The 23,469-nt window shown below is 37.3% G+C and overlaps 1 protein-coding gene across 1 annotated transcript; it reads left to right on the top strand.

Annotated features, from left to right (window-relative positions):
* The first annotated feature begins 8,307 nt into the window (after nucleotides 1-8,307).
* On the top strand, nucleotides 8,308-9,315 carry LOC133439745 (putative nuclease HARBI1). Its single transcript, XM_061717509.1, has one exon. The coding sequence runs from the start codon at nucleotides 8,308-8,310 to the stop codon at nucleotides 9,313-9,315; it is 1,008 nt and encodes a 335-aa protein (XP_061573493.1).
* The last annotated feature ends 14,154 nt before the right edge of the window (nucleotides 9,316-23,469 follow it).

Here is a 23,469-nt window from a genome sequence, read left to right as displayed (position 1 = left end):
CCCTTTTTTTCCTATTTTTTCCCTCTTTTCCTCCTTTTTTCCTTTTTTCTTCTTCTCTTTTTCCTCTTTTTTCCTCTTTTTTCTCCTTTTTTTCCTCTTTTTTTCTCCTATTTTTCCTCTCTTTTCAACTTTTTTTTCCTCTTTTTTTCCTCATTTTTTTCCTTTTTTTCTTCTCTTTTTCCTCTTTTTTCCTCTTTCTTTCTCTTTTTTCTCTCCTCTTCTTCCTCCTCTTCTTCCTCCTCCTCCTCCTATTTTCCTATTTTTTCTGTTTTTTCCTTTTTTCTTCTTTTTTTCCTCTTTTTTCCTCTTTTCTTCCCTTTTTTCCTCTTTTTTCCTCTTTTTTCTCTTGTTTTCCTCTTTTTTTCCCCTTTCTTTTCCTCTTTTTTCTTCTTTTTTTCCTCTTTTTTCCTCTTTTCTTCCCTTTTTTTCCTCTTTTCCTCCTTTTTTCCTTTTTTCTTCTTCTCTTTTTCCTCTTTTTTCCTCCTCTTTTTCCTATTTTTTCTCTTTTTTCTCCTTTTTTTTCCTCTTTTTTATCCTATTATTTCCTCTTTTCAACTTTTTTTCCTCCTTATTTTCCTCTTTTTTCCAATTTTTTCCTCTTTTTTTCCTCTTTTCTTCCTCTTTTTTCCTTTTTTTTCCTTCTTTTTCTCCTTTTTTCCTCTTTTTTTCTCTTGTTTTCCTCTTTTTTTCCCTTCTTTTCCTCTTTTTTTCCTTTTTTCCTTCTTTTTTTTCCTTCTCTTTTTCCTGTATTTTTCTTGATTTTTTTCCCCTCCCTCTGGCCCCGCCCCCTCTGGTGACGTCATCACCTAGGTTCAGCAGCAGGAACAGAAGGTTCTAGAAGGTTCCTAGCTCTGTAAGGGTTAGGGTTAGGGTAAGGTAACCTCTGTAGACTCTCAGAGTGGCTGATACCAGCTGAGCTGGATCTGGGCGAGGGAGGAAAAAAATCAGGACCAAAATCATTACAAGAGGGAAAAGGAGAGAGGAAAAAGGAAAAAGGGGCAAAAAAAGAAAGAAAAGAAGGTGGAAAAACAGCGAAATTTCAAGAAAAAAGGCAAAATTTCGAGAAGTTCCTCTTCTTCCTCTCCCTTCCCTTCCTCCTTCTCCTCCTCCTCTTCCTTCCCTTCCTCCTTCTCCTCTTCTTCCTTCCCTTCTTCCTTCTCCTCCTCCTCTTCTTCCTCCTCTTCTTCCTCCTCCTCCTCCTATTTTCCTCTTTTTTCAGTTTTTTCCTTTTTTTCTTCTTTTTTTCCTCTTTTTTCCTCTTTTCTTCCCTTTTTTCCTCTTTTTTCCTCTTTTCATCCTTCTTTTCTTCTCTTTTTCCTCTTTTTTCCTCTTTTTTTCTCCTCTTTTTTCTCCTCTTTTTCTCCTATTTTTCCTGTCTTTTCAACTTTTTTTCCTCCTTTTTTCCTTTTTTTTCTTCTCTTTTTCCTCTTTTTTTCTCTTTTTTCTCTTTTTTTTCCTCTTTTTTCCTCTCTTTTCAACTTTTTTTCCTCTTTTTTTCTTCCTTTTTTCCTATTTTTTCCTCTTTTCATCTTTTATTCCTCTTTTTTCCTCTTTTTTTCCTTTTTCTTCTTCTTTTCTCCTCTTTTTTCCTCTTTTTTCTCTTGTTTTCCTCTTTTTTTCCCTTTCTTTTCCTATTTTTTCTTCTTTTTTTTCCTCTTTTTTCCTCTTTTCTTCCCTTTTTTCCTCTTTTCCTCCTTTTTTCCTTTTTTTTCTTCTCTTTTTCCTCTTTTTTTCTCTTTTTTCTCCTTTTTTTCCTCTTTTTTCAACTTTTTTTCCTCTTTTTTTCTTCCTTTTTTCCTCCTTTTTTCCTATTTTTTCCTCTTTTCATCTTTTATTCCTATTTTTTCCTTTTTCTTCTTCTTTTTCTCCTCTTTTTTCCTCTTTTCTCTTGTTTTCCTCTTTTTTTCCCTTTCTTTTCCTATTTTTTCTTCTTTTTTTCCTCTTTTCTTCCCTTTTTTCCTCTTTTCCTCCTTTTTTCCTTTTTTTTCTTCTCTTTTTCCTCTTTTTTTCTCTTTTTTCTCCTTTTTTTCCTCTTTTTTCCTCTCTTTTCAACTTTTTTTCCTCTTTTTTTCTTCCTTTTTTCCTCCTTTTTTCCTATTTTTTCCTCTTTTCATCTTTTATTCCTCTTTTTTCTCTTGTTTTCCTCTTTTTTTCCCTTTCTTTTCCTCTTTTCTTCCCTTTTTTTCCTCTTTTCCTCCTTTTTTCTTCTTCTCTTTTTCCTCTTTTTTCCTCCTCTTTTTCCTCTTTTTTCTTCTTTTTTTCCTCTTTTTTCCTCTTTTCTTCCATTTTTTTCCTCTTTTCCTCCTTTTTTCCTTTTTTCTTCTTCTCTTTTTCCTCTTTTTTCCTCCTCTTTTTCCTCTTTTTTCTCTTTTTTCTCCTTTTTTTTTCCTCTTTTTTATCCTATTATTTACTCTCTTTTCAACTTTTTTTCCTCCTTATTTTCCTCTTTTTTCCAATTTTTTCCTCTTTTTTTCATCTTTTCTTCCTCTTTTTTCCTTTTTTTTCTTCTTTTTCTCCTTTTTTCCTCTTTTTTTCTCGTTTTCCTCTTTTTTTCCCTTCTTTTCCTCTTTTTTTCCTTTTTTCCTTCTTTTTTTTCCTTCTCTTTTTCCTGTATTTTTCTTGATTTTTTCCCCTCCCTCTGGCCCCGCCCCCTCCAGCCCTGGCCCCGCCCCCTCTGGTGACGTCATCACCTAGGTTCAGCAGCAGGAACAGAAGGTTCTAGAAGGTTCCTAGCTCTGTAAGGGTTAGGGTTAGGGTAAGGTAACCTCTGTAGACTCTCAGAGTGGCTGATACCAGCTGAGCTGGATCTGGGCGAGGGAGGAAAAAAATCAGGACCAAAATCATTACAAGAGGGAAAAAGAGAGAGGAAAAAGGAAAAAGGGGAAAAAAAAAGAAAGAAAAGAAGGTGGAAAAACAGCGAAATTTCAAGAAAAAAGGCAAAATTTCGAGAAGTTCCTCTTCCTCCTCTTCCTTCCATTCCTCCTTCTCCTCCTCCTCTTCCTTCCCTTCCTCCTTCTCCTCCTCCTCTTCTTCCTCCTCTTCTTCCTCCTCCTCCTCCTATTTTCCTCTTTTTTTCCTCTTTTTTCTGTTTTTTTCCTTTTTTTCTTCTTTTTTTCCTCTTTTTTCCTCTTTTTTCCTCTTTTCATCCTTCTTTTCTTCTCTTTTTCCTCTTTTTTCCTCTTTTTCTCTTTTTTACTCCTCTTTTTTCTCCTCTTTTTCTCCTATTTTTCCTGTCTTTTCAACTTTTTTTCCTCCTTTTTTCCTTTTTTTTCTTCTCTTTTTCCTCTTTTTTTTCCCTTTTCCTCCTTTTTTCCTTTTTTTTCTTCTCTTTTTCCTCTTTTTTTCTCTTTTTTCTCATTTTTTTCATCTTTTCTTCCTCTTTTTTCCTTTTTTTCTTCTTTTTCTCCTTTTTTCCTCTTTTTTTCTCTTGTTTTCCTCTTTTTTCCCTTCTTTTCCTCTTTTTTTCCTTTTTTCCTTCTTTTTTTTCCTTTTCTTTTCCCTGTATTTTTCTTGATTTTTTTCCCCTCCCTCTGGCCCCGCCCCCTCCAGCCCTGGCCCCGCCCCCTCTGGTGACGTCATCACCTAGGTTCAGCAGCAGGAACAGAAGGTTCTAGAACAGTGGTCGGCAACTGGCGGCCCGCGGGCCAAAATTGGCCCGCCTCCAATAATATCTGGCCCGCCAGATGACATTGAAAATCTGATTTAAAAAAAAAAAAAAAAAAAAAAAAAATCTTTTTTTTTTTTTTTTAATTATTATTTACTATCACAAAAACGACAATTTCATAGATAATTCAAAGCCTTTATTTAGAAAAGATAAAATAAAATAAAAGTAGAATCTTCATGATTCCGGACGCACACAATTCTGTATAGTTCCCTGTCACCTGTAGCATAGGGGGGCCTTAATTAGGTGCACACCAATATTCAGGAGTAACGTAGGCACAGACAGACTCCCGCAAAACTCCTGAAGCTGTTGAAATGGTAAGACGTATTTGTTGTGGTTTCAACTGTGAAAAATACAACTGATAACTTACCTTGAGTTTTGCTGTTGGTCTTTTAAATGGTAAAACGTCCATTATGTCTAAAAATACCTCGGAAAATCCGCCTCATTTGCATATCCTCTCACTCGTTTCAGCAGACACAGAGGCACAGAGAGCTGCTGCTACGTGTGCACGTACTGACTACTGTGCTACTGTTCATATCATGGGTTTTTCATGTGTTTCATGTCGTTCTGTGTATTTTAAAGAAGGACTGCATTTGTTAGTAGCTTGGCAGAAAATAATATTATCACCAAGTTACTTATAAGCGGTTTCATAACGCAGCCACAGAGTAGCGCTAAAGCAGTAATAATGCCGCGTTCCATTTGTCCTCGGAAGTGGGGATTTCCCAGTTCCCAGTTGGATTTTTCAACTGGAATGCCCCTCGAAGTGGGATTTCCCACTGGGAAAGTGGGAGAGTCTTCACCACCCCCGAGTTCACATTCCAAGATGGCTGCCCCGGTTGTAAACAGTAGAAGAGAGCTCTATAAAAATTCGTAGCACTTCATTCTAGTTTTGGTCACACTAAATCAGTCGTATACAAGTATTGTTTGGCATATATATGCTGCTATAGAGTAATTTACATTTGTCATGTGGTATATGCGAAATACAAACTTGTTTACCTACTTTGTAACTGGAACGCTGATAACTGGGCTGTGACGTCATTCCCAGTTCCGACTTCCGAGGTAAATGGAACGCAGCATAACACACTAATAACAGTCTGTGGCAAATTCAAGTTACTTTATTTAAACTAATGACTTTCTTTAATTCATTTTTTGTACAAGATATAATAGTATAATAATACTAGTAGCCTATCGATAAGGGGAAAAAAAGTTTTGTTTAGTAGAAAAAAAACATGCTTCGCCTGATTGATGTGATGTTCTGGCCCACCATTCAGTTGCTCCGAAAAAATTTGGCCCGAGGCCAAACTTACTTGCCGACCCCTGTTCTAGAAGGTTCCTAGCTCTGTAAGGGTTAGGGTTAGGGTAAGGTAACCTCTGTAGACTCTCAGAGTGGCTGATACCAGCTGAGCTGGATCTGGGCGAGGGAGGAAAAAAATCAGGACCAAAATCATTACAAGAGGGAAAAAAGAGAGAGGAAAAAGGAAAAAGGGGAAAAAAAAGAAAGAAAAAAAGGTGGAAAAACAGCGAAATTTCAAGAAAAAAGGCAAAATTTCGAGAAGTTCCTCTTCCTCCTCTTCCTTCCCTTCCTCCTTCTCCTCCTTCCTTCCCTTCCTCCTTCTCCTCCTCCTCTTCTTCCTCCTCTTCTTCCTCCTCCTCCTATTTTCCTCTTTTTTCTGTTTTTTCCTTTTTTTCTTCTTTTTTTCCTCTTTTTTCCTCTTTTCTTCCCTTTTTTCCTCTTTTTTCCTCTTTTCATCCTTCTTTTCTTCTCTTTTTCCTCTTTTTTCCTCTTTTTCTCTTTTTTTCTCCTCTTTTTTCCTCTTTTTTTCTCTTGTTTTCCTCTTTTTTTCCCTTTCTTTTCCTATTTTTTCTTCTTTTTTTCCTCTTTTTTCCTCTTTTCTTCCCTTTTTTTCCTCTTTTCTTCCTTTTTTCCTTTTTTTTCTTCTCCTTTTCCTCTTTTTCTCTTTTTTCTCCTCTTTTTTTCCTCTTTTTTCCTCTCTTTTCAACTTTTTTTCCTCTTTTTTTCTTCCTTTTTTTTTCCTTTTTTCCAATTTTTTCCTCTTTTCATCTTTTATTCCTATTTTTTCCTCTTTTTTCCTTTTTCTTCTTCTTTTTCTCCTTTTTTTCTCTTGTTTTCCTCTTTTTTTCCCTTTCTTTTCCTCTTTTTTCTTCTTCTCTTTTTCCTCTTTTTTCTCTTTTTTTCTCCTCTTCTTTTTCCTCTTTTTTATCCTATTATTTCCTCTCTTTTCAACTTTTTTCCTCCTTATTTTCCCCTTTTTTCCAATTTTTTCCTCTTCATCTTTTATTCCTCTTTTTTCCTCTTTTTTCCTTTTTCTTCTTCTTTTTCTCATCTTTTTTCCTCTTTTTTCCTTTTTCTTCTTCTTTTTCTCATCTTTTTTCCTCTTTTTTCTCTTGTTTTCCTCTATTTTTCCCTTTCTTTTCCTCTTTCCTCTTTTTTCTTCTTTTTTTCCTCTTTTCTTCCCTTTTTTTCCTCTTTTCCTCCTTTTTTCCTTTTTTCTTCTTCTCTTTTTCCTCTTTTTTCCTCCTCTTTTTTCTCTTTTTTCTCCTCTTTTTTTCCTCTTTTTTATCCTATTATTTCCTCTCTTTTATCCTATTATTTCCTCTCTTTTCAACTTTTTTTCCTCCTTATTTTCCTCTTTTTTCCTTTCTTTTCAACTTTTTTTCCTCTTTTTTTTCTTCCTTTTTTCCTCCTTTTTTCCTATTTTTTCCTCTTTTTTTCATCTTTTCTTCCTCTTTTTCCCTTCTTTTCCTCTTTTTTTCCTTTTTTCCTTCTTTTTTTTCCTTCTCTTTTTCCTGTATTTTTCTTGATTTTTTTCCCCTCCCTCTGGCCCCGCCCCCTCCAGCCCTGGCCCCGCCCCCTCTGGTGACGTCATCACCTAGGTTCAGCAGCAGGAACAGAAGGTTCTAGAAGGTTCCTAGCTCTGTAAGGGTTAGGGTTAGGGTAAGGTAACCTCTGTAGACTCTCAAGCTGTGTTCCAAATCGTCCACTCGTTCACTCACTCCCTACTCCCTACATAGTGTACACTACATAGTGCACTACGTAGGGGATGACCAGAGGAGATTTCGGACACTACAACGTACGGATGTTCCTGTGACGTAGCGGACGCGACATGCAACATTTTTTTTTTTTTTTTTTTTACATGCAACATGTAAACACTCCGAACATCTCCGGGATCTGATACTTCTGTCAATAAATTGTTGAAAATTAATGTGTGTGCTTTTGTCAACTACTGTTGTGTGTTCCAATCCTCAGCTATAACTGCTCACGACATTGCACTAAAACCTATTTAGTACGTGCGACCTACCGTTAGCTACTGACTGACAGCTCTGACTGACAGCTCTGACTGACAGCTCTGACTGACAGCTCTGACTGACAGCTACTTAACCGACGGTTGAAAGAATTGAAATCTGAAAGAAAAATGATTCCTGTGGTGGTTTGGGTGCTTTTTGCTCAACTCCTGCTTGTCAGGCACCGGCGGAGGCAAAGACAGAGGCTTCTGAGGGGTTTACAACCCAATTTGTTGATTCGCCAACGTCCACTGGTAAATAACCGAAAGAAATGTTAGCTGACACGCTAGCTGGTATGGGCTGCCCCCTAGTGTCACTTTGAACGTTTTGATTTATTTAGTTAAGTATCCATTGAATAACATTGAAATGTCCTCGAATTTCATTTAATAACTCCAGTTACATCAACTCAAAGTTATAAAAGTCTCAAATTACCAATGTATTTATATTTAACAAGTTAAATTAATTTACTAATAAACCAGTTATTACATTAATCACCAACTGCGGTTATCATTAATTAATTTGTTCGAGTACTTGCAAAAATACTTCTGTAATTTCAGCTTGTTAGGAGTGTTTAATGGTTTCTCATATCCTGACAGGGAATTGGCTTGGGAGTAACTGTACATTTGAATATATCATTTCTGCTTTCCATTGCAACATTTTAAAACAAATAAATAAAAAAAATGTAAGCGTAATGAATCACCATTGAATAGTAATAAATAATGTAAGCAATGAACTCATAAATCATCTAAAATACCTGCAGCATCCTGTATTCATATACCTTAAAACAAACTTAAACTCATAAAAAAAAGGAACATTTCAACCAGGAAAGACAAATATGAATTCAATAACAATTTTTAATTCATTATTTATTACTTTGAAAAAAGCTTCAATAAAAAAGGTCTTAAGAACAGTCTTCCCCACCCAAGGGAATCATTCTGGAGGGAGCTGGAGATGACAGCAACTGTAAAACACAATACACATTTGTGAGAAAAATAGAAACAGAATATCACAGGCGTGTACTTATCACTTTAGGTTTGCACCAACTGGATATCACCAATGACTAAAGTATAACAGAAAGAGAGATCTGTGGCACTACAGATCACTATTGTATTACTCACCCTGCAAAACTTTTTGTTATTTGAGCTCCCTCCAGTTGTAGACTGGGCCTTTGAAGGGCTTCTTCCTTACAAACCTGTGTTTTTTAGAATGAACAAAATGGTTTTAGTGTCCTCATCATTTAAATTATGTTACTTTTTTTAATATGTGAAATGTAATAACAATAATAATATATTTTTTAATAATTTTAGCTGGAACCACAGACGTACTGCCGCCTAAACATCCACATGCCAGTCATCCGAGTGTATTTGGATGAGGAGGCAGATCTGAAGCCAGATTATCGGCTGACCAGAGCTTCCCTGGCCAACCTGGTTGCTATAACAACAAGCCAGCAAGACCATGGATGGGGCCACTACCTGGAGGTGCTGGTGTTTGTGTTCTGGCTTGCCAGTGCCACCTCGTACCGGGTAGTCTCGAGGAGCTTCGACATCCCTCGCACAACCATTTTTAACATGGTTCACAACATGTCGGGAAAGCTTTTAAAAATCCTACCAAGAGTTATCCGCCTACCATCCATTAATGAGCTGGAGGAGATAGGGAACGGGTTTGCCCGTCTCTCAGGCTCCCCTGCATTCTCCAGGGTAGTGGGCAGCATTGATGGGTGCCAAATACGGATTAAACCACCATCCGTTGATGGCCTGTGTTACATCAACAGGAAGCTGTTCCCATCCATACAGCTCCAGGCCATCTGTGACCACAAAGGCAGGTACCTGGATATTTTTGCAGGCTACCCAGGGTCTGTTCATGACTCCAGGGTCCTGAAAAACAGCCCTCTCTACACAGAGCAGCAGTATCCACCCCAAGGATTTTTTATCCTTGGGGATGGTGGGTACCCCTGTCTGTCTGCCCCCATCGCCATCATCACGCCTTACAAGGAGCCAGTCCACCTGGCTACAGCAAGGCGGTTCAACCACCACCACGCCAAAGCCAGGTCCATCATCGAGCGGTCTTTTGGCAGCATGAAGACTCGCTGGAGGGCCATTTTTTTTAAGGCGCTAGAGGTGAAACCCTGTTTTGCACCTCAGATCATCGCCTGTTGTGCCATGCTCCACAACATCTGCCTGGCCAACGGCGACATTGTGGAGCCAGCAGATGACTGGCCTGGTGAAGATGCTGGGGAGCCACATCACCACCAGGACCAGCAAAGTGGGGATCGCATCCGGGAGAGGATGGCTGCAGCCGTTTCTGCTCCTGATGGCCCAGTGGCAGCCCTGGAGCATCATGATTATTTGTAAATATTGTATATATATATAGGTTAGACATTACAATCATTTAAAGTTAGGATTTAGTATGTTATGTTAAACATTACAATCATTTAGGGTTAGGATTTAGTATGTTAGAGAATCATTTATTTATTTATAGATATATATATGTTAGATTTTGCAATCAGTTAAGGTTAGGATTTAGTATGTTAGAGAATCATTTATTTATTTATATACATATATGTTAGATTTTGCAATCAGTTAGGGTTAGGATTTACTGTTAGAGAATTATTTATTTATTTACTATTGATCTAGTTTTATTTCTTCATCTATCTAGTTACCTTCTTCAATTATTTGTAAAATAAAAAATGTTTTTGTTGGTAACCCTTTTCTTTCTTTATATATACACAGACACATCTTACTTACAGGTCAATACATACAATTCATTTATTGATCATCTACATTTTTTCACTAATTTTCTCAAGTAGAGACAACAGTCTCTCCTCCCTCTCTTCCTCCCTGGTGGCCCTCTCCTCTGCCCTGGCACTCTCTGCTCGTAGGAACTCGAGGACAGGGTCTGTCCTCTGCCTCTTAGGCTGGGGACTCTCTCCTGGCCTCTCTCTCTCTCCTGGCCCCTCTCTCTCTCCTTGCCCCTCTCTCTCTCCTGGCCTCTCTCTCTCTCCTGGCCTCTCTCTCTCTCCTGGCCTCTCTCTCTCTCCTGGCCCTGCTTCCTGGGCATCGGGGGAGGACACTGCAGCTGCCATGGAACTCTCCCCCCAGGCCGAGGCAACAAGGACAGGAGGCCGGATGGACGGCCTCCCGCCAAGTGCCTCGTCCATTAGGGGGTACCACTTCCAGGAGGCCGCTGTGTCTTCCCCCGACTCTGTGCTCTGGCCAGTTGGCGGCTTCTTGAGTTCCTTAAAATTATGGGAGTATACTTAGAAAAGCAAACGTATTACAAGTTAAGAATGTTTTTTACAAAAGAGACAAATCTTACCTTGTAAGTTTTTTTCAGGTTCTCCCATTTCTTCCCAGCCCTGGCTGGGCATATCACCCCCTCCAGCCCCATTTCTTTTAAGACAACCCTAAGAAATTAAAGACAAGTATTAATTTCATGCATCCATCAAATATAATATCAAATATACCTACGTGTTACTGTTTAAATTGTATAACATCATGTCAACGAAAAATAAGAAAAACGTCTGCACACCATAGGGGCTCCCATGCAAGTGTAATTTAATTAAGCATGACATTTTATGCCATGGCTTTTTCTCAGATGCTTATAAACAGGGTAAGCGGATGTACATGGTTTAATAACATCATATTAAAAAAGCTTACTCCCATCCATGAAACGCTGCGTTACGCCGCCCCGAGAACAGCCTGTTATGCCGCATACGCAGCTTTATCAGGCCCTCCACATCATCATCTGTCCCTTAGAAAATGACAGACAAGCATATACTTTTATAACAAGTCGCAAATTGTGAAGAGAACATGCGCGCGCGCGCGCACACACACACACACACACACACACACACACACACACACACACACACACACACACAAACATAACATTATAACGTAGCGTTAGCGTTAGCTGACAGTTACAAACAGACTACTCTCTACAAATGCTTACTGTTAATGACACAGGCTACTCTGTAAATGCTCATTGTTAAAGGGTTTATATAAACACGCCACTATAGTACATGTGGGTACGTTAACGTTACTTACATTTATAAGTAAGTAAAGCGCTCCCGCGCTCCCCCCGCCTCCTGTTCAGCTGCCATTTTTTCTTCTTCTTTTTTCTTCTTCTTTTTTCTTCTTCTCCTCGGACAAAACATGACCGCATTGCATTGTGGTATACGGGAGTAAAAAGTAGGGTACATGGCTTGTACACTAACTTTTGCGGTGCATTGTGGGTATTTTATAGTGAACGAGGTAGTGGACGAAAAGTAGTGAAGAGAATTGGAACAGCACTACAAAATGGCGTGCACCCTATGTAGTGCACTATATAGGGAATAGGGGGCGATTTGGAACACAGCTTCAGAGTGGCTGATACCAGCTGAGCTGGATCTGGGAAAAATCATCAGGACCAAAATCATTACAAGAGGGAAAAAAGAGAGAGAAAAAAGGAAAAAGGGGAAAAAAAAGAAAGAAAAAAAGGTGGAAAAACAGCGAAATTTCAAGAAAAAAGGCAAAATTTCGAGAAGTTCCTCTTCCTCCTCTTCCTTCCCTTCCTCCTTCTCCTCCTCCTCTTCCTTCCCTTCCTCCTTCTCCTCCTCCTCTTCTTCCTCCTCTTCTTCCTCCTCCTCCTCCTATTTTCCTCTTTTTTCAGTTTTTTCCTTTTTTTCTTCTTTTTTTCCTCTTTTTTCCTCTTTTCTTCCCTTTTTTCCTCTTTTTTCCTCTTTTCATCCTTCTTTTCTTCTCTTTTTCCTCTTTTTTCCTCTTTTTTTCTCCTCTTTTTTCTCCTCTTTTTCTCCTATTTTTCCTGTCTTTTCAACTTTTTTTCCTCCTTTTTTCCTTTTTTTTCTTCTCTTTTTCCTCTTTTTTTCTCTTTTTTCTCTTTTTTTTCCTCTTTTTTCCTCTCTTTTCAACTTTTTTTCCTCTTTTTTTCTTCCTTTTTTCCTATTTTTTCCTCTTTTCATCTTTTATTCCTCTTTTTTCCTCTTTTTTTCCTTTTTCTTCTTCTTTTTCTCCTCTTTTTTCCTCTTTTTTCTCTTGTTTTCCTCTTTTTTTCCCTTTCTTTTCCTATTTTTTCTTCTTTTTTTTCCTCTTTTTTCCTCTTTTCTTCCCTTTTTTCCTCTTTTCCTCCTTTTTTCCTTTTTTTTCATCTCTTTTTCCTCTTTTTTTCTCTTTTTTCTCCTTTTTTTCCTCTTTTTTCAACTTTTTTTCCTCTTTTTTTCTTCCTTTTTTCCTCCTTTTTTCCTATTTTTTCCTCTTTTCATCTTTTATTCCTCTTTTTTCCTTTTTCTTCTTCTTTTTCTCCTCTTTTTTCCTCTTTTTTCTCTTGTTTTCCTCTTTTTTTCCCTTTCTTTTCCTCTTTTTTCTTCTTTTTTTCCTCTTTTTTCCTCTTTTCTTCCCTTTTTTCCTCTTTTCCTCCTTTTTTCCTTTTTTCTTCTTCTCTTTTTCCTCTTTTTTCCTCCTTTTTCCTCTTTTTTTCTTTTTTTCCTCTTTTTTCCTCTTTTCTTCCCTTTTTTTCCTCTTTTCCTCCTTTTTTCCTTTTTTATTCTTCTCTTTTTCCCCCTTTTTCCTCCTCTTTTTCCTCTTTTTTCTCTTTTTTCTCCTTTTTTTTCCTCTTTTTTATCCTATTATTTCCTCACTTTTCAACTTTTTTTCCTCCTTATTTTCCTCTTTTTTCTCTTGTTTTCCTCTTTTTTTCCCTTTCTTTTCCTTTCTTTTCCTCTTTTTTCTTCTTTTTTTCCTCTTTTTTCCCTTCTTTTCCTCCCTTTTTCCTTTTTTCCTTCTCTTTTTCATCTTTTTTTTCCTCTTTTTACCTCTTTTTTCCTTTTTTTTCTTCTTTTTCTCCTTTTTTCCTCTTTTCTTCCTTTCTTTTCCTCTTTTTTCCTCTTTTCTTCCCTTTTTTTCCTATTTTTTCTCTCTTTTCCTCCTTTTTTCCTTTTTTCTTCTTCTCTTTTTCCTCTTTTTTCCTCTTTCTTTCTCTTTTTTTCTCTCCTCTTCTTCCTCCTCTTCTTCCTCCTCCTCCTCCTATTTTCCTATTTTTTCTGTTTTTTTCCTTTTTTCTTCTTTTTTTCCTCTTTTTTCCTCTTTTCTTCCCTTTTTTCCTCTTTTTTCCTCTTTTTTCTCTTGTTTTCCTCTTTTTTTCCCCTTTCTTTTCCTCTTTTTTCTTCTTTTTTTCCTCTTTTTTCCTCTTTTCTTCCCTTTTTTTCCTCTTTTCCTCCTTTTTTCCTTTTTTCTTCTTCTCTTTTTCCTCTTTTTTCCTCCTCTTTTTCCTATTTTTTCTCTTTTTTCTCCTCTTTTTTTTCCTCTTTTTTATCCTATTATTTCCTCTCTTTTAAACTTTTTTTCCTCCTTATTTTCCTCTTTTTTCCAATTTTTTCCTCTTTTTTTCATATTTTCTTCCTCTTTTTTCCTTTTTTTTCTTCTTTTTCTCCTTTTTTCCTCTTTTTTTCTCTTGTTTTCCTCTTTTTTTCCCTTCTTTTCCTCTTTTTTTCCTTTTTTCCTTCTTTTTTTTCCTTTTCTTTTCCCTGTATTTTTCTTGATTTTTTTCCCCTCCCTCTGGCCCCGCCCCCTCCAGCCCTGGCCCCGCCCCCTCTGGTGACGTCATCACCTAGGTTCAGCAGCAGGAACAGAAGGTTCTAGAAGGTTCCTAGCTCTGTAAGGGTTAGGGTTAGGGTAAGGTAACCTCTGTAGACTCTCAGAGTGGCTGATACCAGCTGAGCTGGATCTGGGCGAGGGAGGAAAAAAATCAGGACCAAAATCATTACAAGAGGGAAAAAAGAGAGAGGAAAAAGGAAAAAGGGGAAAAAAAGAAAGAAAAGAAGGTGGAAAAACAGCGAAATTTCAAGAAAAAAGGCAAAATTTCGAGAAGTTCCTCTTCCTCCTCTTCCTTCCCTTCCTCCTTCTCCTCCTCCTCTTCCTTCCCTTCCTCCTTCTCCTCTTCTTCCTTCCCTTCTTCCTTCTCCTCCTCCTCTTCTTCCTCCTCTTCTTCCTCCTCCTCCTCCTATTTTCCTCTTTTTTCAGTTTTTTCCTTTTTTTCTTCTTTTTTTCCTCTTTTTTCCTCTTTTCTTCCCTTTTTTCCTCTTTTTTCCTCTTTTCATCCTTCTTTTCTTCTCTTTTTCCTCTTTTTTCCTCTTTTTTTCTCCTCTTTTTTCTCCTCTTTTTCTCCTATTTTTCCTGTCTTTTCAACTTTTTTTCCTCCTTTTTTCCTTTTTTTTCTTCTCTTTTTCCTCTTTTTTTCTCTTTTTTCTCATTTTTTTCCTCTTTTTTCCTCTCTTTTCAACTTTTTTTCCTCTTTTTTTCTTCCTTTTTTCCTATTTTTTCCTCTTTTCATCTTTTATTCCTCTTTTTTTCATTTTTCTTCTTCTTTTTCTCCTCTTTTTTCCTCTTTTTTCTCTTGTTTTCCTCTTTTTTTCCCTTTCTTTTCCTATTTTTTCTTCTTTTTTTTCCTCTTTTTTCCTCTTTTCTTCCCTTTTTTCCTCTTTTCCTCCTTTTTTCCTTTTTTTTTCTTCTCTTGTTCCTCTTTTTTTCTCTTTTTTCTCCTTTTTTTCCTCTTTTTTCAACTTTTTTTCCTCTTTTTTTCTTCCTTTTTTCCTCCTTTTTTCCTATTTTTTCCTCTTTTCATCTTTTATTCCTCTTTTTTCCTTTTTCTTCTTCTTTTTCTCCTCTTTTTCCTCTTTTTTCTCTTGTTTTCCTCTTTTTTTCCCTTTCTTTTCCTCTTTTTTCTTCTTTTTTTCCTCTTTTTTCCTCTTTTCCTCCTTTTTTCCTTTTTTCTTCTTCTCTTTTTCCTCTTTTTTCCTCCTTTTTCCTCTTTTTTCTTTTTTTCCTCTTTTTTCCTCTTTTCTTCCCTTTTTTTCCTCTTTTCCTCCTTTTTTCCTTTTTTCTTCTTCTCTTTTTCCCCCTTTTTCCTCCTCTTTTTCCTCTTTTTTCTCTTTTTTCTCCTTTTTTTTCCTCTTTTTTATCCTATTATTTCCTCACTTTTCAACTTTTTTTCCTCCTTATTTTCCTCTTTTTTCTCTTGTTTTCCTCTTTTTTTCCCTTTCTTTTCCTTTCTTTTCCTCTTTTTTCTTCTTTTTTTCCTCTTTTTACCTCTTTTTTCCTTTTTTTTCTTCTTTTTCTCCTTTTTTCCTCTTTTCTTCCTTTCTTTTCCTCTTTTTTCCTCTTTTCTTCCCTTTTTTTCCTATTTTTTCTCTCTTTTTCCTCTTTTTTCTCTTTTTTCTCCTCTTTTTTTTCCTCTTTTTTATCCTATTATTTCCTCTCTTTTAAACTTTTTTTCCTCCTTATTTTCCTCTTTTTTCCAATTTTTTCCTCTTTTTTTCATCTTTTCTTCCTCTTTTTTCCTTTTTTTTCTTCTTTTTCTCCTTTTTTCCTCTTTTTTTCTCTTGTTTTCCTCTTTTTTTCCCTTCTTTTCCTCTTTTTTTCCTTTTTTCCTTCTTTTTTTTCCTTTTCTTTTCCCTGTATTTTTCTTGATTTTTTTCCCCTCCCTCTGGCCCCGCCCCCTCCAGCCCTGGCCCCGCCCCCTCTGGTGACGTCATCACCTAGGTTCAGCAGCAGGAACAGAAGGTTCTAGAAGGTTCCTAGCTCTGTAAGGGTTAGGGTTAGGGTAAGGTAACCTCTGTAGACTCTCAGAGTGGCTGATACCAGCTGAGCTGGATCTGGGCGAGGGAGGAAAAAAATCAGGACCAAAATCATTACAAGAGGGAAAAAGAGAGAGGAAAAAGGAAAAAGGGGAAAAAAAAGAAAGAAAAAAAGGTGGAAAAACAGCGAAATTTCAAGAAAAAAGGCAAAATTTCGAGAAGTTCCTCTTCCTCCTCTTCCTTCCCTTCCTCCTTCTCCTCCTCCTCTTCCTTCCCTTCCTCCTTCTCCTCTTCTTCCTTCCCTTCTTCCTTCTCCTCCTCCTCTTCTTCCTCCTCTTCTTCCTCCTCCTCCTCCTATTTTCCTCTTTTTTCAGTTTTTTCCTTTTTTTCTTCTTTTTTTCCTCTTTTTTCCTCTTTTCTTCCCTTTTTTCCTCTTTTTTCCTCTTTTCATCCTTCTTTTCTTCTCTTTTTCCTCTTTTTTCCTCTTTTTTTCTCCTCTTTTTTCTCCTCTTTTTCTCCTATTTTTCCTGTCTTTTCAACTTTTTTCCTCCTTTTTTCCTTTTTTTTCTTCTCTTTTTCCTCTTTTTTTCTCTTTTTTCTCATTTTTTTCCTCTTTTTTCCTCTCTTTTCAACTTTTTTTCCTCTTTTTTTCTTCCTTTTTTCCTATTTTTTCCTCTTTTCATCTTTTATTCCTCTTTTTTCCTCTTTTTTCCTTTTTCTTCTTCTTTTTCTCCTCTTTTTTCCTCTTTTTTCTCTTGTTTTCCTCTTTTTTTCCCTTTCTTTTCCTATTTTTTCTTCTTTTTTTTCCTCTTTTTTCCTCTTTTCTTCCCTTTTTTCCTCTTTTCCTCCTTTTTTCCTTTTTTTCTTCTCTTTTTCCTCTTTTTTTCTCTTTTTTCTCCTTTTTTTCCTCTTTTTTCAACTTTTTTTCCTCTTTTTTTCTTCCTTTTTTCCTCCTTTTTTCCTATTTTTTCCTCTTTTCATCTTTTATTCCTCTTTTTTCCTCTTTTTTTCCTTTTTCTTCTTCTTTTTCTCCTCTTTTTTCCTCTTTTTTCTCTTGTTTTCCTCTTTTTTTCCCTTTCTTTTCCTATTTTTTCTTCTTTTTTTCCTCTTTTTTCCTCTTTTCTTCCCTTTTTTCCTCTTTTCCTCCTTTTTTCCTTTTTTTTCTTCTCTTTTTCCTCTTTTTTTCTCTTTTTTCTCCTTTTTTTCCTCTTTTTTCAACTTTTTTTCCTCTTTTTTTCTTCCTTTTTTCCTCCTTTTTTCCTATTTTTTCCTCTTTTCATCTTTTATTCCTCTTTTTTCCTTTTTCTTCTTCTTTTTCTCCTCTTTTTTCCTCTTTTTTCTCTTGTTTTCCTCTTTTTTCCCTTTCTTTTCCTCTTTTTTCTTCTTTTTTTCCTCTTTTTTCCTCTTTTCTTCCCTTTTTTCCTTTTTTCTTCTTCTCTTTTTCCTCTTTTTTCCTCCTTTTTCCTCTTTTTTTCTTTTTTTCCTCTTTTTTCCTCTTTTCTTCCCTTTTTTTCCTCTTTTCCTCCTTTTTTCCTTTTTTCTTCTTCTCTTTTTCCCCTTTTTCCTCCTCTTTTTCCTCTTTTTTCTCTTTTTTCTCCTTTTTTTTCCTCTTTTTTATCCTATTATTTCCTCACTTTTCAACTTTTTTTCCTCCTTATTTTCCTCTTTTTTCTCTTGTTTTCCTCTTTTTTTTCCCTTTCTTTTCCTTTCTTTTCCTCTTTTTTCTTCTTTTTTTCCTCTTTTTTCCCTTCTTTTCCTCCCTTTTTCCTTTTTTCCTTCTCTTTTTCATCTTTTTTTTCCTCTTTTTACCTCTTTTTTCCTTTTTTTTCTTCTTTTTCTCCTTTTTTCCTCTTTTCTTCCTTTCTTTTCCTCTTTTTTCCTCTTTTCTTCCCTTTTTTTCCTATTTTTTCTCTCTTTTCCTCCTTTTTTCCTTTTTTCTTCTTCTCTTTTTCCTCTTTTTTCCTCTTTTTTCTCCTTTTTTTCCTCTTTTTTCTCCTATTTTTCCTCTCTTTTCAACTTTTTTTTCCTCTTTTTTTCCTCATTTTTTTCCTTTTTTTCTTCTCTTTTTCCTCTTTTTTCCTCTTTCTTTCTCTTTTTTCTCTCCTCTTCTTCCTCCTCTTCTTCCTCCTCCTCCTCCTATTTTCCTATTTTTTCTGTTTTTTCCTTTTTTCTTCTTTTTTTCCTCTTTTTTCCTCTTTTCTTCCCTTTTTTCCTCTTTTTTCCTCTTTTTTCTCTTGTTTTCCTCTTTTTTTCCCCTTTCTTTTCCTCTTTTTTCTTCTTTTTTTCCTCTTTTTTCCTCTTTTCTTCCCTTTTTTTCCTCTTTTCCTCCTTTTTTCCTTTTTTCTTCTTCTCTTTTTCCTCTTTTTTCCTCCTTTTTCCTCTTTTTTCTCTTTTTTCTCCTCTTTTTTTTCCTCTTTTTTATCCTATTATTTCCTCTCTTTTAAACTTTTTTTCCTCCTTATTTTCCTCTTTTTTCCAATTTTTTCCTCTTTTTTTCATCTTTTCTTCCTCTTTTTTCCTTTTTTTTCTTCTTTTTCTCCTTTTTTCCTCTTTTTTTCTCTTGTTTTCCTCTTTTTTTCCCTTCTTTTCCTCTTTTTTTCCTTTTTTCCTTCTTTTTTTTCCTTTTCTTTTCCCTGTATTTTTCTTGATTTTTTTCCCCTCCCTCTGGCCCCGCCCCCTCCAGCCCTGGCCCCGCCCCCTCTGGTGACGTCATCACCTAGGTTCAGCAGCAGGAACAGAAGGTTCTAGAAGGTTCCTAGCTCTGTAAGGGTTAGGGTTAGGGTAAGGTAACCTCTGTAGACTCTCAGAGTGGCTGATACCAGCTGAGCTGGATCTGGGCGAGGGAGGGAAAAAAATCAGGACCAAAATCATTACAAGAGGGAAAAGGAGAGAGGAAAAAGGAAAAAGGGGCAAAAAAAGAAAGAAAAGAAGGTGGAAAAACAGCGAAATTTCAAGAAAAAAGGCAAAATTTCGAGAAGTTCCTCTTCCTCCTCTTCCTTCCCTTCCTCCTTCTCCTCCTCCTCTTCCTTCCCTTCCTCCTTCTCCTCCTCCTCTTCCTTCCCTTCCTCCTTCTCCTCTTCTTCCTTCCCTTCTTCCTTCTCCTCCTCCTCTTCTTCCTCCTCTTCTTCCTCCTCCTCCTCCTATTTTCCTCTTTTTTCCTTTTTCTTCTTCTTTTTCTCCTTTTTTTCTCTTGTTTTCCTCTTTTTTTCCCTTTCTTTTCCTCTTTTTTCTTCTTCTCTTTTTCCTCTTTTTTCTCTTTTTTTCTCCTCTTCTTTTTCCTCTTTTTTATCCTATTATTTCCTCTCTTTTCAACTTTTTTCCTCCTTATTTTCCCCTTTTTTCCAATTTTTTCCTCTTCATCTTTTATTCCTCTTTTTTCCTCTTTTTTCCTTTTTCTTCTTCTTTTTCTCATCTTTTTTCCTCTTTTTTCTCTTGTTTTCCTCTATTTTTCCCTTTCTTTTCCTCTTTCCTCTTTTTTCTTCTTTTTTTCCTCTTTTCTTCCCTTTTTTTCCTCTTTTCCTCCTTTTTTCCTTTTTTCTTCTTCTCTTTTTCCTCTTTTTTCCTCCTCTTTTTTCTCTTTTTTCTCCTCTTTTTTTCCTCTTTTTTATCCTATTATTTCCTCTCTTTTATCCTATTATTTCCTCTCTTTTCAACTTTTTTTCCTCCTTATTTTCCTCTTTTTTCCTTTCTTTTCAACTTTTTTTCCTCTTTTTTTTCTTCCTTTTTTCCTCCTTTTTTCCTATTTTTTCCTCTTTTTTTCATCTTTTCTTCCTCTTTTTCCCTTCTTTTCCTCTTTTTTTCCTTTTTTCCTTCTTTTTTTTCCTTCTCTTTTTCCTGTATTTTTCTTTATTTTTTTCCCCTCCCTCTGGCCCCGCCCCCTCCAGCCCTGGCCCCGCCCCCTCTGGTGACGTCATCACCTAGGTTCAGCAGCAGGAACAGAAGGTTCTAGAAGGTTCCTAGCTCTGTAAGGGTTAGGGTTAGGGTAAGGTAACCTCTGTAGACTCTCAAGCTGTGTTCCAAATCGTCCACTCGTTCACTCACTCCCTACTCCCTACATAGTGTACACTACATAGTGCACTACGTAGGGGATGACCAGAGGAGATTTCGGACACTACAACGTACGGATGTTCCTGTGACGTAGCGGACGCGACATGCAACATTTTTTTTTTTTTTTTTTTTACATGCAACATGTAAACACTCCGAACATCTCCGGGATCTGATACTTCTGTCAATAAATTGTTGAAAATTAATGTGTGTGCTTTTGTCAACTACTGTTGTGTGTTCCAATCCTCAGCTATAACTGCTCACGACATTGCACTAAAACCTATTTAGTACGTGCGACCTACCGTTAGCTACTGACTGACAGCTCTGACTGACAGCTCTGACTGACAGCTCTGCCTGACAGCTCTGACTGACAGCTACTTAACCGACGGTTGAAAGAATTGAAATCTGAAAGAAAAATGATTCCTGTGGTGGTTTGGGTGCTTTTTGCTCAACTCCTGCTTGTCAGGCACCGGCGGAGGCAAAGACAGAGGCTTCTGAGGGGTTTACAACCCAATTTGTTGATTCGCCAACGTCCACTGGTAAATAACCGAAAGAAATGTTAGCTGACACGCTAGCTGGTATGGGCTGCCCCCTAGTGTCACTTTGAACGTTTTGATTTATTTAGTTAAGTATCCATTGAATAACATTGAAATGTCCTCGAATTTCATTTAATAACTCCAGTTACATCAACTCAAAGTTATAAAAGTCTCAAATTACCAATGTATTTATATTTAACAAGTTAAATTAATTTACTAATAAACCAGTTATTACATTAATCACCAACTGCGGTTATCATTAATTAATTTGTTCGAGTACTTGCAAAAATACTTCTGTAATTTCAGCTTGTTAGGAGTGTTTAATGGTTTCTCATATCCTGACAGGGAATTGGCTTGGGAGTAACTGTACATTTGAATATATCATTTCTGCTTTCCATTGCAACATTTTAAAACAAATAAATAAAAAAAATGTAAGCGTAATGAATCACCATTGAATAGTAATAAATAATGTAAGCAATGAACTCATAAATCATCTAAAATACCTGCAGCATCCTGTATTCATATACCTTAAAACAAACTTAAACTCATAAAAAAAAGGAACATTTCAACCAGGAAAGACAAATATGAATTCAATAACAATTTTTAATTCATTATTTATTACTTTGAAAAAAGCTTCAATAAAAAAGGTCTTAAGAACAGTCTTCCCCACCCAAGGGAAATCATTCTGGAGGGAGCTGGAGATGACAGCAACTGTAAAACACAATACACATTTGTGAGAAAAATAGAAACAGAATATCACAGGCGTGTACTTATCACTTTAGGTTTGCACCAACTGGATATCACCAATGACTAAAGTATAACAGAAAGAGAGATCTGTGGCACTACAGATCACTATTGTATTACTCACCCTGCAAAACTTTTTGTTATTTGAGCTCCCTCCAGTTGTAGACTGGGCCTTTGAAGGGCTTCTTCCTTACAAACCTGTGTTTTTTAGAATGAACAAAATGGTTTTAGTGTCCTCATCATTTAAATTATGTTACTTTTTTTAATATGTGAAATGTAATAACAATAATAATATATTTTTTAATAATTTTAGCTGGAACCACAGACGTACTGCCGCCTAAACATCCACATGCCAGTCATCCGAGTGTATTTGGATGAGGAGGCAGATCTGAAGCCAGATTATCGGCTGACCAGAGCTTCCCTGGCCAACCTGGTTGCTATAACAACAAGCCAGCAAGACCATGGATGGGGCCACTACCTGGAGGTGCTGGTGTTTGTGTTCTGGCTTGCCAGTGCCACCCTCGTACCGGGTAGTCTCGAGGAGCTTCGACATCCCTCGCACAACCATTTTTAACATGGTTCACAACATGTCGGGAAAGCTTTTAAAAATCCTACCAAGAGTTATCCGCCTACCATCCATTAATGAGCTGGAGGAGATAGGGAACGGGTTTGCCCGTCTCTCAGGCTCCCCTGCATTCTCCAGGGTAGTGGGCAGCATTGATGGGTGCCAAATACGGATTAAACCACCATCCGTTGATGGCCTGTGTTACATCAACAGGAAGCTGTTTCCCATCCATACAGCTCCAGGCCATCTGTGACCACAAAGGCAGGTACCTGGATATTTTTGCAGGCTACCCAGGGTCTGTTCATGACTCCAGGGTCCTGAAAAACAGCCCTCTCTACACAGAGCAGCAGTATCCACCCCAAGGATTTTTTATCCTTGGGATGGTGGGTACCCCTGTCTGTCTGCCCCCATCGCCATCATCACGCCTTACAAGGAGCCAGTCCACCTGGCTACAGCAAGGCGGTTCAACCACCACCACGCCAAAGCCAGGTCCATCATCGAGCGGTCTTTTGGCAGCATGAAGACTCGCTGGAGGGCCATTTTTTTTAAGGCGCTAGAGGTGAAACCCTGTTTTGCACCTCAGATCATCGCCTGTTGTGCCATGCTCCACAACATCTGCCTGGCCAACGGCGACCATTGTGGAGCCAGCAGATGACTGGCCTGGTGAAGATGCTGGGGAGCCCACATCACCACCAGGACCCAGCAAAGTGGGGATCGCATCCGGGAGAGGATGGCTGCAGCCGTTTCTGCTCCTGATGGCCCAGTGGCAGCCCTGGAGCATCATGATTATTTGTAAATATTGTATATATATACTAGGTTAGACATTACAATCATTTAAAGTTAGGATTTAGTATGTTATGTTAAACCATTACAATCATTTAGGGTTAGGATTTAGTATGTTAGAGAATCATTTATTTATTTATAGATATATATATGTTAGATTTTGCAATCAGTTAAGGTTAGGATTTAGTATGTTAGAGAATCATTTATTTATTTATATACATATATGTTAGATTTTGCAATCAGTTAGGGTTAGGATTTACTGTTAGAGAATTATTTATTTATTTACTATTGATCTAGTTTTATTTCTTCATCTATCTAGTTACCTTCTTCAATTATTTGTAAAATAAAAATGTTTTTGTTGGTAACCCTTTTCTTTCTTTATATATACACAGACACATCTTACTTACAGGTCAATACATACAATTCATTTATTGATCATCTACATTTTTTCACTAATTTTCTCAAGTAGAGACAACAGTCTCTCCTCCCTCTCTTCCTCCCTGGTGGCCCTCTCCTCTGCCCTGGCACTCTCTGCTCGTAGGAACTCGAGGACAGGGTCTGTCCTCTGCCTCTTAGGCTGGGGACTCTCTCCTGGCCTCTCTCTCTCTCCTGGCCCCTCTCTCTCTCCTTGCCCCTCTCTCTCTCCTGGCCTCTCTCTCTCTCCTGGCCTCTCTCTCTCTCCTGGCCTCTCTCTCTCTCCTGGCCCTGCTTCCTGGGCATCGGGGGAGGACACTTGCAGCTGCCATGGAAACTCTCCCCCCAGGCCGAGGCAACAAGGACAGGAGGCCGGATGGACGGCCTCCCGCCAAGTGCCTCGTCCATTAGGGGGTACCACTTCCAGGAGGCCGCTCTGTGTCTTCCCCCGACTCTGTGCTCTGGCCAGTTGGCGGCTTCTTGAGTTCCTTAAAATTATGGGAGTATACTTAGAAAAGCAAACGTATTACAAGTTAAGAATGTTTTTTACAAAAGAGACAAATCTTACCTTGTAAGTTTTTTTCAGGTTCTCCCATTTCTTCCCAGCCCTGGCTGGGCATATCACCCCCTCCAGCCCCATTTCTTTTAAGACAACCCTAAGAAATTAAAGACAAGTATTAATTTCAGCATCCATCAAATATAATATCAAATATACCTACGTGTTACTGTTTAAATTGTATAACATCATGTCAACGAAAAATAAGAAAAACGTCTGCACACCATAGGGGCTCCCATGCAAGTGTAATTTAATTAAGCATGACATTTTATGCCATGGCTTTTTCTCAGATGC

The sequence above is a fragment of the Cololabis saira genome, unplaced genomic scaffold (genome assembly GCF_033807715.1).
Source record: "Cololabis saira isolate AMF1-May2022 unplaced genomic scaffold, fColSai1.1 scf230, whole genome shotgun sequence".
Taxonomy (NCBI): domain Eukaryota; kingdom Metazoa; phylum Chordata; class Actinopteri; order Beloniformes; family Belonidae; genus Cololabis; species Cololabis saira.
This window is presented reverse-complemented; position numbering and strand designations above follow the sequence as displayed.

What these genes read in the sequence shown, in the direction of transcription:
- LOC133439745 (XM_061717509.1), top strand. Translation starts at nt 8,308, where the DNA reads ATGCCAGTCATCCGAGTGTATTTGGATGAGGAGGCAGATCTGAAGCCA.